Source organism: Ischnura elegans, chromosome 12 (genome assembly GCF_921293095.1).
Source record: "Ischnura elegans chromosome 12, ioIscEleg1.1, whole genome shotgun sequence".
In the NCBI taxonomy this organism is placed as follows: Eukaryota; Metazoa; Arthropoda; class Insecta; order Odonata; family Coenagrionidae; genus Ischnura; species Ischnura elegans.
Window position 1 is genome coordinate 89,717,194 of NC_060257.1, and position 15,036 is coordinate 89,732,229.

At 40.8% G+C, this 15,036-nt stretch overlaps 1 protein-coding gene across 1 annotated transcript in view; it reads right to left on the minus strand.

Moving 5' to 3' along the window:
* The window catches only part of LOC124168746 (whirlin), a 521,564-nt gene that overhangs the window by 215,106 nt on the left and 291,422 nt on the right, over window positions 1–15,036 (minus strand). The window contains exon 2 of the mRNA XM_046547013.1: window positions 2,536–3,316. Within this exon, the coding sequence (XP_046402969.1) occupies window positions 2,536–3,124 (589 nt within the window). The 5' untranslated portion in view covers window positions 3,125–3,316. The remainder of the gene's footprint in view (window positions 1–2,535; window positions 3,317–15,036) is intronic.

A 15,036-nucleotide genomic window follows, 5' to 3' on the forward strand; every position in this document is an offset into this window, starting at 1 on the left:
TTCACGCCAAATTTACGGTTAGTTTAAAATCGACCAAACCCCTTAACGCTGATTTTCGCGTTGATTTGAACGGGGTCCGTGCTATTTTTTCCATCGTCGCCACAATTTCTGTACTGGCACTGCAATCGCTCTTTAAGTTCAGCCCTCGGATAATTTATTGCTATTTCCTTTATAAAAAATCCGGCCTTTTTACTCTTCATCAGTAAATAACCATGTATTTTCGCCGATTAAAATATTCCATGTACTAGTGTATTCCTATTTGTGAGTTACTATACGAACACATTCGTTGACGTCATAACGGCCTCATTGGCATATGCACCCCGATACAGTAGTACTACTATTTGTGGTGTGAATGGTGAACTGATATAAACATGTGAACAGTATTTGCCGAGAATAAATTATGTATTCTTCGTGCATGACTTCGGCAACAATGTGCTTTCTCTGTCTCCTTTGAGGAAACAATTATTTCTTGACTCTAGAAGCACACAAAAAATGAAAAATAAAATCTCGTGCAAAAAAAATTCTGGGAGAATGCTTCCCAACTGCTGCCAAGGAAACACAACACCAATTAGTAGGTAAACAACACTACGTACAACATATGGCCACGGTTAAAGCAAGGGTCATGGAGAGAATTAAAGAAAATTTTCGTTTACCGACTGGAATACCTTACTGAAGACCCAAAGGTTTTTATTTTCTGTTCTCACTACTGGCAGACTAGCCACAGGGAAAAAAATACGACACTTACCATCACGCCTCTTGATCCTCCTTACACCTGTTGAACAGAGAAGACGTTGGATTTCCCGGAATATTAAAGATAATACTTAGAAGGAAAAGAGACAGCTACAAGGGTCAAGATTGCGGCGCACCAGGAAGTATTATGATGCCACTTTTGGTCGAAGGAATTAACGTCGGGAGAATGAAAAATATGAGTGTGGAGCGACCGCGAGGTAGGTGGATGTGCTCGAGACATACACATCGTGGAGATTTTCATCCCCTTTAAATAAGGCAAGAGAGTTGCGGGAAAGGAAAGGAAACTACGGTGACGGGCATTCAAGGAAAGGGAACTACGGTGACGCCCATGGTGAAACAAATAATCACTTAAAAAATCTTGAGGGGATTTTAAATCATACGAATATCAGTTGTGTCATCGTCCATCGCAAAAATAGATCAAAATTAGACCTAATGCATTGCTATGCAGATTGATTATATTTTTCAATCCAAGAGCATTGAGGCAGGGGCGCAGCCAGGAATTAAGGCTAGGGGGGGTTTCAGGCGCAACTAATACTGGGGGGCTTGGAGGTATTGCATACCCGCCAGGGTAAGCGGGAGTAGCGGAGGCCTTCCGCCGGAAAAAAAAAGATAAATGGTTCAAATTGGTGATTTTTACGGCCTTCTGAGGGATATTTTATTAATCCTCACACTATTATATAAGCAATATTAATTCAATTAAGGAATTTGAGGAATTTGAGGAATCACTTGATCTGAAAACGGAGGGACAATCACTAGATAATTCTATTTACAGGAATTGAATCAATGATAACGCTTCTTGGCTGACGTCATACAACAAGCTCCAACATAATTGTCAAATACTGCGGTTATAATAAAGCATTTCCCGACATTTACCGTCGGTTTAATTACTTTATAATGCGCGATGTATCAGTTTTCACGTATTTATCGTCTATTCCGTAAAATAAAATGATATTCATTCAATATTTAAAAAAAATAGGTTTCTGCGATACTTTCTAATTTACATATCAGGGAAATGAAGGTATTTTGTGCATACAGGCGGTTACTCAAGCAAGACAGCAGGCATTGCTGGTGGGGAGTAGGCGGGGAAGGGAGAAGCACAACGTGTTGCCATATCCACGTCAACGCGCTATTTTGAATGCAATGCATAATTTTGAACGCACAATTTTCATGCAAGCGCTATATTACATAAAGCGTGGATTTACTAGCATAAAAATGTAACCGAAAAAACATTGGAGCATATCCTGAGGTATCCCATTGAAGCCGGAATTAGAAAACAAAAATTGAGTTCCAAAAAATAAAGAAAACTTGGCAACGCCGCGATGAGAGCACGAGTAGATGCACATGACAAAAGCCTACCATGTCCATGGATATTTCAACTGCAAAAATTTTCACGCGTCACTTGGTAAGAAAAAAAATGCAAAAATGGAAATAATCTCGCGGCTTAAAGGCAAGGGCAGCGGCGGTTTGCTATTCTCACATTGACCTCAGTGCTTTACTCCAAGTAGAACAAATTCTTTTCGAGAAGTTGACATGTTGTCCCGTACGCATATAAGATCGTGATTTTCTTTCGACCAAATGGTGCATTCATAATACTCCCTTTCGTCGGAAACGCTCAGTTTTTCGTTCATCCTCTCCACGACCACCCTGACCGGTGCAACACTTATTACTGAGGGAGGGGTCAGGTAGCTGCCCCCCTTTGATTAAAGCTCACGTCTCGAGGACGCATGCGCAATGCACAACCAATTACACACAGGCACAGAGAGCAGCGGCCTACGGAAAACCCACCGACTTCCTTTCCCCCCTTCACGCAAATGCCGTATCCCTGTCCACTTGCATCCGGGGGCCTGTCCATGGTGACGGTGCGCACGCCATCGGCCGGGGGGACCCACTGGGGGGGCTCTCGGGCCCTGGGGGGGCGAGGGGGCGACGTCGCCCGGGGCCCCGGCCCCAACAGCCTGAGAACCTCCTCCGGCGAGATGGCCCTACGCTGCCGGCTCCCGCCCCCTCCCCTTGCGCGCCCTGGGGGCGACGAGGGCCACGGGGGCAGCGCGGGGGAGGACCCATGGTGGGGGCGGTCGCCGGGCCGTGGGGGCCGCCTGCCCCTCTGGAGGCGTGGGGGCGGGGAGGGGCCCCGGGGGGCGGACACGTCCTCCGCCTCGTAGTAGGCGCCATGGCCGAAGGGGGGCGGGGCGGCGCCGCAGTAGGGGCACGGCGCCCGGCCCCCGCCGCCTCCGCACGCCGCGCACACCGCCCCCTCGCCGCCCCCGAAGAGGCGAGTGGGAGGGGTGGTCACGGTGGCGGCGGGGGCGGCCGAGGACGCGGCGAGTGGAGGAGGCAGCGGGGGCAGGGCGTCCTCCGAGCCCAGGGCCATCATCGGCGACGCATCGGGGGCGAGGCATCGCGGGGGGCGGCGGAGGCGAAGGTGCTGCTGGAGCGGCGGCGGCCGTGGCGGGGCGCAGAAATACTAGCGCAGCACGCGGAGGAAGAAGCGACGGCGGGCGTCGACGAGGCGAGAACACTCCTGCTGATGTCGTCCAAAGCGAAGGGGCGTTCCTCTTGAGGCCACCTGAAAGAAGAACGTCATCCATTGAGAAAATTGAACGACTCACATGATGAACGTTATTTCACAAGCATTCCACTCGCATGTTCCATTTGATTAGTCATTGCAATCTTTATTTCATGGTGTCCCACAAGGTTCTGTCCTCAGGCCATTTTTATTTCTAATTTGCAGCGACAACTGATTCAATGACCATTTGTTTCACGCTGCTCAGGGATAGACCGTCTGCTCTATTCTGTGTAAAATGGAATTATGGAACTGTAAATATTTTGGCAGTGTGTATTTATTCTCGCAGGTCTTTAGGCTCGTGGCATACCTATATCATACAAAAACAATTAACGAAAATAATATAAGGAACTAAAATTGGATTATTGGCGCAATGATATTTAATTCACTTTGGAATTTAATAAACAATGATTAAAGAATATATAATGAGGTGAAAACGATTAAAGTTCAATGCTATCATTGCTATTGAATCCTTTCTTAAATATAATTCGAAAATACGGCATAATAATTGTAAATGTTTGCAAAAAAGTTTAATAATACCCGAGTATAACCTCCTAACTAACCAAAATCCGTATACAAAATTCTACCCCTATACGCGGATTCTAAGAAATAGAACCTGTACGTAAAATGAAATTTTCAGCTGTGGGAGAACAAGAGAACATTTTCCTCCAAGTATGAAATACAAAAAAAAAACTCAACGCACACCTATGCTATCAAAATAAAACGGGAATGGCACGCGCACTTGGAAGGAGTTTTGCCATTAGAGTATCTCAATGACCAGCGTTGGTCGAAGCGGGAAAGGAATGATGAGTAGAATAGACTAGTGGTATGAGCAGAATAGAAGGTGGTGTTCCTTAAAGAATGGAGACTCCAAATATCTTTTAAAGCGTTGGAGTGAGGAACGTTGGGATGTCCATTTCGAGTAAGCTTCTCAATGACGGTAAATTATGGAGAATAAATACAAGCAGAGAGGTAAATCTAAGAATTTTTCAAAATGCGGTTTTAAAGAGGAGTAATGATGAAGTGAAAATGGATAGAAAGCGTAAGTTCAAAGATGAGTAGGCGAGAACAGAAGCCATTTGAAAACCACGAGTAGAAGACGGGACGGCGTAATCGACCACAAAGTGAGACACTTAGGTCTCATGAAAATCACCGTCGATCGACCAGGAAGAACAGTAGAGGCAACCACGTACTACGTCTTCGCCAATAATAATATTAATTTTTGACGCCATACGTAAAACCGTTTATTTACCACGCTTACTCAACATTAACATGTGCGCGTGCCACTGCCGTTTGCCAAACATAACAGCGTTAACAGCACAGAGAGAAGTTAAATTTTTAACCGTTTCCAAATTTTTTCAAATTTGTTTTATTTTAAAACCCCAGCCAGCAAGGTACTCAGCTACCCGCTAGCATCCTGCGTCCTATCAGCGCTCAGAGCCTCGATCAAGGTCACCTCACAAGGCGGGAGGGGGAACCAGAAATGCGTCGCACGGACTTTTTCCCATCATTCCTACTTACGCGTCGCGTTTTCGCGCGCTTGAAATTTTTCACTTTTCATTTTATCGCGAATAATAGATATCGTCATTTAAAAATCTAAAAGCGTGAAATACGTACTCCAGGAGTAATAATCTTTCGATTTAGGCAATAAAAAATAATAGGAAACCACCCTAATTTCAATAATTATTAAACGACGTTCCGTGAATTTATACGCATAAGAAGTGAACTTTCATCTTATCGCACCAGACCCACTGTCCCCAAATTTCTTTGATGAGAATTTCAACGGTTTCCTCCGCTGCGCACTTGCTTCAACGACCGCTCGCGAAAAGAAACGAGGAGTGGAAGAAGCGAGTGGAAGGGGCTAAGCACACTGGAGCATGAGATGCGTGATCCAAAGCGGTTGGCGGAGACAATCGAAGCTCATGCCGCGCCCCTTGTCACCCCCGCGGGTGCGGGGGAAGAATGTTAGAATGTCAGGGTCTTGTTCGCTTCAATTTACGGCATGTTAAAACCACGCTAAAGGCATGACAAAGTGCGCAAAGCGGTTAGATATTATAGAAACAAAAAAAACAAGAGAATATGAGGCAATAGGGGAAAATACCCATTTAAGTAGATGATAACGGTGAGTTTTGGCTAATAATTCACATCGGTGAAAAAATTTCTGCAATAGGTGCATTACATTTTCCTTTGTGCTCCGCTGAAATTTGTGCGCTTTTGAAACGGCCAGTTTCAGCTGGAAGTCAAGCTCGAATGGCTCTGACGTCACACACAGCTACTTCGCTGACTGCACGCTTTCGGTGAACGCCGTTATCCGAGCCGTGCTTGAATTTGTGGATGCCGTGGTGAGAAACGGCTTTTGGATTGTGGTTTTGTGAGGGCTAATTCTACCACTGTGCCTAAAATGAGTGCTCTGATGTTCATTTTTTTATCATCAATAAAAAGAGGTCTAGACGAGAAAAAATCTAAAGACGCAGTAATGACGTTTTTAGCGCTCCGGAAATTCAAGGAGTCAAGCATGCAAGGTAAGAGTCAATGCATATTAACTATGATAGCACTGTTAAATATGTTAATCGTACATATGAGTATATTTTGCATCAAATACTTAATTTTGTTACGATTTACTCTGTCTTGGATTTATTCGAATTTTTATTCGAATTATCCCCTGGTAAACGTCGAAATGGTTCTCGCGGGGTACATTTCATATTATATTACAAATCCCTGTCACGCAATGCTCGTTTTTTTTTGTTTTAAAGGCTTTGATCATTTCTAGCCTATAAAAACTTAGGTGACATAAGAGAACTAATATCGTAAAATAATCACTTTTGTTCGTCTCAGATTCACCTGTATCATGATATAGAATGGCGAGTTACTGTAACATTTATTCTTGTGAATGTTATTGTGAGGCCCCTTGCACACGCACCGATTTTGGACGGCCGGTATTTTACCGGTGAAGCGCTGCTTGAACTAACGCCGAATTTTTACAGGTCAAAAGAAGTTACTTGGTTGTTGAGCTGGCGCTGGTGATCCGCAGTGGCATTGGCCGGTAGCTAACCGACTTTTTAGCAGTGCTGGTGCGCGGTCGGTCAGTGTGCGAGCTCCCATGCTCTTCCATTGTTCACTATTGGAATGTGGACGGCCGTCCAAAATCGGTGCGTGCTATCGGTCTAAGGGTTGAAAACTATTTCAGCGCTGCCAGAAAATAATACGGCGATTCAGCAGTTTGTTATATCCAACTTAAAAAAGAATAACTTATACACTACGAAAGGGAGAGTTTGTCCTGAGCACAAAATCAGAAGAAACCACTGGAAAAAATTTTTTTGTCACTTATTCTTCCGCCATACCCAGAGGAAACAAAATTTACAAATTTATTTGGTTCACAAGGTACTAAACACTTGATGGCATTACATTTTTTATACTTACTCCATGTCAAAGCTTGATTTATTGGATCAGAGGGCTTTTGAATTTCAAAAAATTCAATTATATACTGTACTAGCTGACCCGGCGAACTTCGTACCGCCTAACAATCAGTTATCATCATCAACAAACTTACAGTTAAGTTACACCATTTATAAATCAAGAGCGGCTGTGTCGTTTTAAACATATTTAATTTATTATAATAAAATAAGGATACAAATTCAATAAAACTACGTAAATGAGTATCAAAATTGCTGGTCAGAAAGACATTTTCTTTATCGAATCTACATAGGGTGGATCGGAGCACGTTTACGCGGATTTTTTTCAATGAATTCTCCTATGTTTTAACTTTAGAAATTTTGGGCATTGTGGGTCAATTATATACTGTATATTGCTGTAATTGGCTTGAAAAGACAAAGGTAGATCAAATTTGTTACTCTTCGGAAAAAAATATTAAATTTTTAGAGGAATGTGAAATAAGAGGTAAAGTTGTGTGGATAGTAGAAGAAACTCTTGTTTTACTGATTTTTAATTGGTCTCTTAATCTCTTCAAGCTGTCATTTAATTTAATTTTGATGATGATGATGATGAAAATGTCTCTGGTGGTAATCTTAAATATTCCAGAGGGCAAATTAATGACGTACATTGGATCATTAGGTATTCCTAAGTACCTCTTGGGGTAACTTCATTATTAAGTCAATTATATTATTGTTTTCACCAACTCCAAAACTCTCGGCTGAGAATATGCTCGAGAATATTTCATCAATAAGCATTATGCTTGGTGACTGTATGGCAATCTCTGGTGTACTAAATCTAAGACTAAGTTAGCATCAATTAACTTCAGTGATCATTGAATAGTAGCATAAACATTTTTCTTAATCTTTTGTCAATTATTTCCCTTCAAATAACTTAAATTAAAATTGTTTTCGTCCGTTCGACTTATTTTGGAAGACCGCAAGTAAAACAGTAAATCAGGTTAACTGAGGTTGTAATGCTGGCATTTAGTATACATTTAACACTAACATTAAAACAATCTTCACAGCAATAATACGATGTCTTGCCGTTGATTTTTTGGTCATCTTGCATTGCTGCAGTTAACCATTTCCTTCGCACACGAGAATTAAGAGGCACAACAATAACGTTTTCCCGGATTTCTTATTGTGGTCGATTTAGCGGTAGAAAGCAATATATATATACGCCTTCTTCCTAATTTCCTCCATTTTCACCCTCGTTGTTTCTTCTCTGACGCAGGATCACAGCGTTTGTTGACGGGGTATACGGGTTCCGCGAGAAGTTCGCTGTGTGTGACGTCAGCATGCCTTCGGTAACCATCGTGAGCTTTCGGAGAGTTTTAGCCGGCCCTCGTATTCCACACTTTTCGGTTTGCCTTTTTAGGATTAAATTTTTGAAAGAAAAGCGCTGAAACCGCCGCCGGTATCCCCTCGGTGTGAAATTTCATTTAAGACAGTAAAAAAATATTGGTGAACAACCATATTAAGAACTCAATATGATGAGAACACATTTCGAGACATTTCCTCGCAATATTCCCCAGTCGGCCACTGATTTAATGAGCTTACGAAAGTCACCACTGGTGGCAGAGCGGTCCGAATTTCAAACTGCAAAATAACGATAATTAGGGCTGCAAAACGGAATTGGAATCTGACTTAATACGATACATAAAATTCAACACTTTTGAATGGCATTCCTCAGAATAAAGGCATTGGGAATAAATGCGAGGGCCGTAAAATAAGTAATGATAATAAGGATTATACCTTGCGAAGGGTGGCAGCACTGAATATCATCGTGTATCCTGAGTATATCGTTCAGCCATAAAAACTGTTAATATGAAAACTGACCGCTGTAGTGGGCAGCACCTACGACAAGCTGATATGTATCAGTAACTGGTTGTATATATATGTTACATTTTATATCTTAATTGCATGTGTAATATTTGTGTATACTTTGCAACTCATTGACTATGTTGTATTTTACAAATAAGACGACTTTAGCTTCCACTTAGTAGGTTTTCACAGGTTTTTCACGCCCCCCTTTTTGTGTGGGCGTTTTCCTGCAGTGGGTTTTTTCGCTGAAGGATACTACACCATTATCCTCATGTTTTTTCCCGCAAACAGAAATCTTTTCTCCCCAAAATTTTCACGTACAGTTGTTCCTATTTTTGCCATTTCACAAATATTATGTATTGTATACTTATCCTTTGTATTGTAAACGTTTGTCTACTATTTTTTAATATGCTTGCATTGACGCTATGGAGGGGTTAGGTGGAAGAGGGGATTTCTTGGTCTCAACCTCGCCCGAATTAAGGCATTTTATTATTATTATTATAATTACGCAGTTGACTTTTCTTTGTGCCTGGGAACGAAACATTTAAGATCGTCAAGTAGCACACAAAAAGAACAGTCCTTCACTCCTAAGAGTGGGTAACATGCCATAGCCCTCCGTTTATCCCTATATCTACTAAGCCAGTTCTTTTTACCTCCCTGAGGCTCCTCTTCCTAGCATCCTCCTTTACCTGTCCCGGATATGTGCTTGTTATTTGTGTTCCAATAGGGAATTTTCCATCAAACATGCATCATGCGCTATGGATATGGGATTTAATTCTTACAATGACACGAATAGAAAGGCTATGCATGTAGTTTGTACAAAGTCATTGCTTCAGCAATAAGAGACGTTTTTAGAAGAATACATTATGAATTACCACACATTGTGAATATTCACTCTTATATAATTCGAATTTTCATGCCCCGCAATGGGAAATATGTGTATTTATAGGAAGATTATACGTAGTGCGTGCGAGATGTGATTTGTGCGTCTTATTCGCATTTTAATTATCCCACGGAAAGCGTCCACTGATTCGCCCTTCTATTAAAGGACGCCTTCCGGAGGACCCCCTTTTTTCCTTTACTTTCTTTCAATCAAATTACGACGCTTTCTCCACCAATTAGAGAAACAAGCAGTCGCTAATTAGCGAAAAAGTTAATTCAGATCAGCAGTCACCGCGTCATCTTAAAACAAAGATGAAGCGGCTTTGTCTTTTAAATTGTCCAGCTTAAGTAGATAAAATTAAAAGGCGCATAATATGATGAAGATTTCTATCTTTTAACGATTTATCATTATTTTTAATTAAATAAATGGCCTAATGTGTTTATAACAGACGCTGTAAAATTGCGTTTATTATTTAATTCATGGAGTTTATTTTGAGAAATGCGAATAGCTTTATCCAAATATTTATGGCTAATCATTGGCTGAGTCATATTTTATTGCTCGAGTAAATACAAAAATTTATCACTTTCTCTCAACAACGTTCACATACCCTCAAATATTTCTATTAAATCAATTCTTACTCAATAACTTGAAAAGTTACCGTTGTCAAGTTAGAACAAACGAGAAAACGCCCTCTGACAATGGGCTTGGCAGCTTTTGGAACACAAGAGGTTAAATTAAAAGAAGACGAATATGACATCGTATTCAATTATTATTGGAAGCAGTGGCGCAGCGAGGGGGGGTTTGGGGGATAAACCCCCCCCCCCAGAGCTCAGAGAAATTTTTAAGTTTAATCCATTTTACTTAACTGAATGATATTACTAATGGAATAGGGTAAGGATTAATGAAATATCACTCAGAAATCCGTAAAACTCACCATTTTGAACCATTTATCTTCAAATTCCGCAATTAATAGTCTCGCACCTACCGCTTATCCAGGTGGGCATTCCGTACCCCCACACACCCCGACATTAGCTGCACCTAAGCCCCCCAGCCTTAATTCCTACCCCCCTGATTTGATGATATGCAATACCTCATTGAAAAAGAAACTGTACAAGATGGCATGTTATTTATTTTTTTTGAAGGCGATGTCCGAGAGCCGACGTCAATTGCACCACCACGGAAGGTTTGGAAGGAAAGGGTGGGGAGAGGCCCGGAATGGCACCAAGGGGACCAAGGCTTAACGTCCCATCCGACGGACGGAGTGACGTATATGAAGTATCCTCCACGATGCACTCAAGTAAGAATCAGGCAATACCTGAAAAATCTCGTCCAACGCCGGGAGTTGAACCCTGGCCGAGTGAGTTGGTGGCCAATACATCCAGCTTATCCGGTACCTCATTGTATACGGGTAATATATACCACCCAGAAAAAGCAATTGCAATAGCAATAGGCAATCAAATATGTTATGCATTCCGTGTACTCAAGGAGATCACTTGCATTCAGGTACTGAGGACTATATATTTTGGCTATGTGCAGTCACTTCTCAATTATGAAGTTCCCTTTTGGGGCTCCTATATCTTCCTTCCAAAATTATTTTAAATGCAACAAAAGATTTAACTAATAACTTCAGGCTTTACTTTGTGAAACCTCTCCATATTGGAAGTAAGGAAATAAAACTTTGTAAGGTTCACTGTTATTTAATTATGGGCACGACCCGGGTTTCGTAACTTGGTTACATCGTCAGGTGACTGATCTTGCATGCATCATACATTTATACACAAAGTAAACCTTACAAAGTTTTATTTCCTTACTTCCAAAAAAAGATTATTCGCATAATAACTAATTCTAATAATAGAGCTCCCAGCAAACCTATTTTTGAAACACTAGAAATCTTACCTCTTCCTTGCATACAAATTCTTGAAACAGTGTCTCTTATTAACAAAAATCAAGACATGTTTATTAAAAATTGTGACCTTCATAGTCATAATACGAGAAGCCAAAATGCATTCCATGTAAGTCAGCACAGAGTAAATGAAACGATTAAAGGGATAGATCATCAGGGAATACTTATGTACAATAAAATGCCTAACTTTATTAAAAATATCAAAAGTTACTTTAAATTCAAATGTGCCGTGAAAAAACTACTTTTATATAAATTATTCTATAGTGTAGATGATTTTCTAATGCAAACTATTTAAAATGTATGATTGAAATGTGTTAATCCAAAAAATTTTAAATTGTATGTATTGTATTTTTCATATTGTGTTGATATTGTGCATAATGTTTTCTTTTATTTATATGAAGTGTGAAGCATGTAATATATTGACAAAGCCAAGCATAATTAATATGCTTATGGTGACTGAGTAAATTGAATTGAATTGAATAGGGTGGTTTCCTATTATTTTTTTATTGCCTTAATCGAAAGATTATTACTCCTGGAGTACGTATTTCACGCTTTTAGATTTTTAAATGATAATATCTATTTTTCGCGATTAAATGAAAAGTGAAAATTTTCAAGCGCGCGAAAACGCGACGCGTTAGTAGGAATGATGGGAAATCTCTCCGTACGTCATATTTCTGGTTCCCCCTCCGCCCGGTGAGGTGACCTTGAGGCGAGGCTTAGCGCTGATACGTCGCAGGCTGCCAGCGGGTAGCCTAGTGCCCTGCCGCCTGGTAGCGCTTGGCTTAAATAAGGATTATTAATACCTTATCAAACGAGGAAAACTTTCCGACCTTAGCCAGTTTTAATAAGTGATTATTAAGACATGTTTCCCTGAGCTCTGCGCCTCATGCATGCATTGGTAACCTCAGACGACGTATAACTCCTATCTTCTCCTATAGAAACTAGGTCCCTGTGACGTCACGTGGAGTGGCATCGCATGGGCGCCAATCTGGCCCTTTTCAAATGAGGATAAAAATGGACCATTGCCATTCGTCTACACCGGCATTTATAAAACGAAATAATTTGTATATTATGAATACACTAATGGTGGGTAACGAATCGCAATTATTGCCTTTTGTTTTCTTTGATGAAGGAAACTACCCTATTGCTTGCGTGAACGATCTATCACGGCAGCAGGGAATGTAACTATTTCCATTTGATTCCTTCCTCTCTTCCTATGGCTCCACCATAACTCTTCCTCCGCCACCTACGAATGAACATCCCTCGCAAGGATCTGATTTTTAGCATCGAAAGTAACTCGCCATTGTTTGAGCAGGAGTTCTAAGACATTATCTGGTGCAAGTACACCACGGAAGGTGGCGACTGAAATACATTTGATAAGCAGCGAGGACAAACGGGACGAAAAAGGCGCGTTAAGCCGTGATTGAGTAAGGAAGGGGTTGTTCAATCCATTCCTCCGGCTACACTCGTCTCCTTTCGTCAACGCAACATAGGTAATGTATTTCTACGGAAATTTGTCGCTTAAACTGATGGTATGAGTTCATTTTTAGCGTAACTCTCAAATGATGACTCCATCGGAAGAATCTCACTCGTAGATGAGTGGCTCTAAATTTTTCATGTAGATTCTGTGTTTCTGTCAATTTACCTTGAGATTTTTAGCTAATTTCTCGGAATATTGATGATGCATTTATCATTGAATGAAATAGAGGAGAATGAGTAGGTTTTTTGTATGAATTACTAAATTAATGAAACTGTGCCACCGCATGTGTAAGTGGTCTACGCTTGAGACCTCTAATGAGATGACTAGGAATATTTGGTAGATCTTCTAATATTTCGATTTAAGTCTGCGCCATCATTTTGAAAATTTCAGGGTAATTCCGAGGAGATCCTATTTAACAACAGGGTTACCACAAAAATCCAATTTTTAAATTCCCTGACTATTCCTTGAATATACCTCACCGACCACCAATAGATTACCTAATATTGGAATATTTTATTACTCCTTTTCTGAAAAGAAAGTGTTGAAATGACAATCCATTATTATAATTTGCGCCCGATCATGATGATGATTATTCATCGGAACCCGAATCGCTTTATTTAAAGAAAGTTGTGGTTAAAGTAAGAGTTATGCAACCAAGAAACAAAAAAATGGAATACCACACAGTCAAAAATGAGCAAGTGAATTTTCTTTTTCTTTACATCAATAAACGCAGAAATTAAGTGTATTTAAATTAGGGATGGACGGATCCAGGATTTTTTTCGGATCCGGATTCGGATCGGATCCTTGATTTTCGGAGCCAGATCTTTCGGATCGGATATTTTCGGATCCAAATGCATTTTAAAATTCCTGACGCTGAGATTCCCCCGATGATAGTTCAATCTCTTGGGAAGAGTCACACTATATGCCAGTCGTATTTTGCCTTTTTTATTTTCCACGGCTGAAATTCTGCTACGTAACCTCTGCGAGAGCTTTCAAACAAAACGGCTCATGAGTAGGACAAGAATCGCATGCGACGGCGCATTCGAAGAGAGAATCGGAACTCTTTCCACCCTTATGGGGCGTTGCATTCACTGAAGCTATTATTTAAAATTTCAGATCCAGATCCGATGTCTTCCGTGACATTGGATCCGATGTATCCGATGAAGGACAATATCCGCGGATATTTGGATCCGAGGTATCCGATCCGAACATCCCAATTTAAACGAATGGTTTTTGTTTCAAATCGTAATAGCGGTCTTCAAACTTGGACGATAGAATTTCGTTGCTGATATCAATTGGGCCACAGCATCTGGAGCGAGCAACGCTCTCTTGCGCTTGCGACCACACCCCCCACTACGACTCAGGCAAGCAACTCTCCATCCAACGTCGATGAGCGGATAATCGAGAGAGCAGCAGTGAAGGAAGGAAGGAGGGTTCGTGCGGACGCCGACCCATCCCTTTTGTAGGCTGATGATGATTGAGATCGGTCGACACAGAGAATCGCCTCTCTTGGAAACTGGGGCAATTTCACCAGGGAATAAAAAAATAAATCAAATCCCAGCGGAGATCAATAGAAATATTCTGAACTGATGGATTCAATGTGATAATAGGGAGTTGCTAAAGACATATCCTGCGCTTTTCCGGGGAATTGATTGGAGGGAAAAATTGTAGGGTTTTCAATCGGGTTTCAAATTGGTGAATTACAACTCGCTTTTTAAATATCAACTCTTGATAACCCTAAATCGGAGCCAACAATGTGCCTTCACGGAGTTACCCGGAACTGGACTTCAAACTGCGAATATTCCATATAGGAAATCGCAGAATATTATAATACTAAGTAACTAAAAAAGCAAGTCATTATTCGGACTGTATACAAGAAATAAACTACCATGCCTTGTCATGATGTACCAAATTTAAATTTTACAAATAAAAGACTACATGGCCGAAACAAAAAACTTGGAGCGTATTCGCTTTGCATTTGACACTGGGGAGATATATATTTATTATCATATATTAAAGAATGTAGTGTTATATAATATATAAGCTTATGAGAAAAAGTTTAACACGAAAATGCCTTGCCTCGCGCATGTTTAAAATTTTTTTTTCTGCGCACGGTTAACGATAAAAAAAACAAACTATGCATATGAATACATCCTCTGAGGTAGAAATGCAATAAGTATTAGGGGGATGGGAGCCACTACG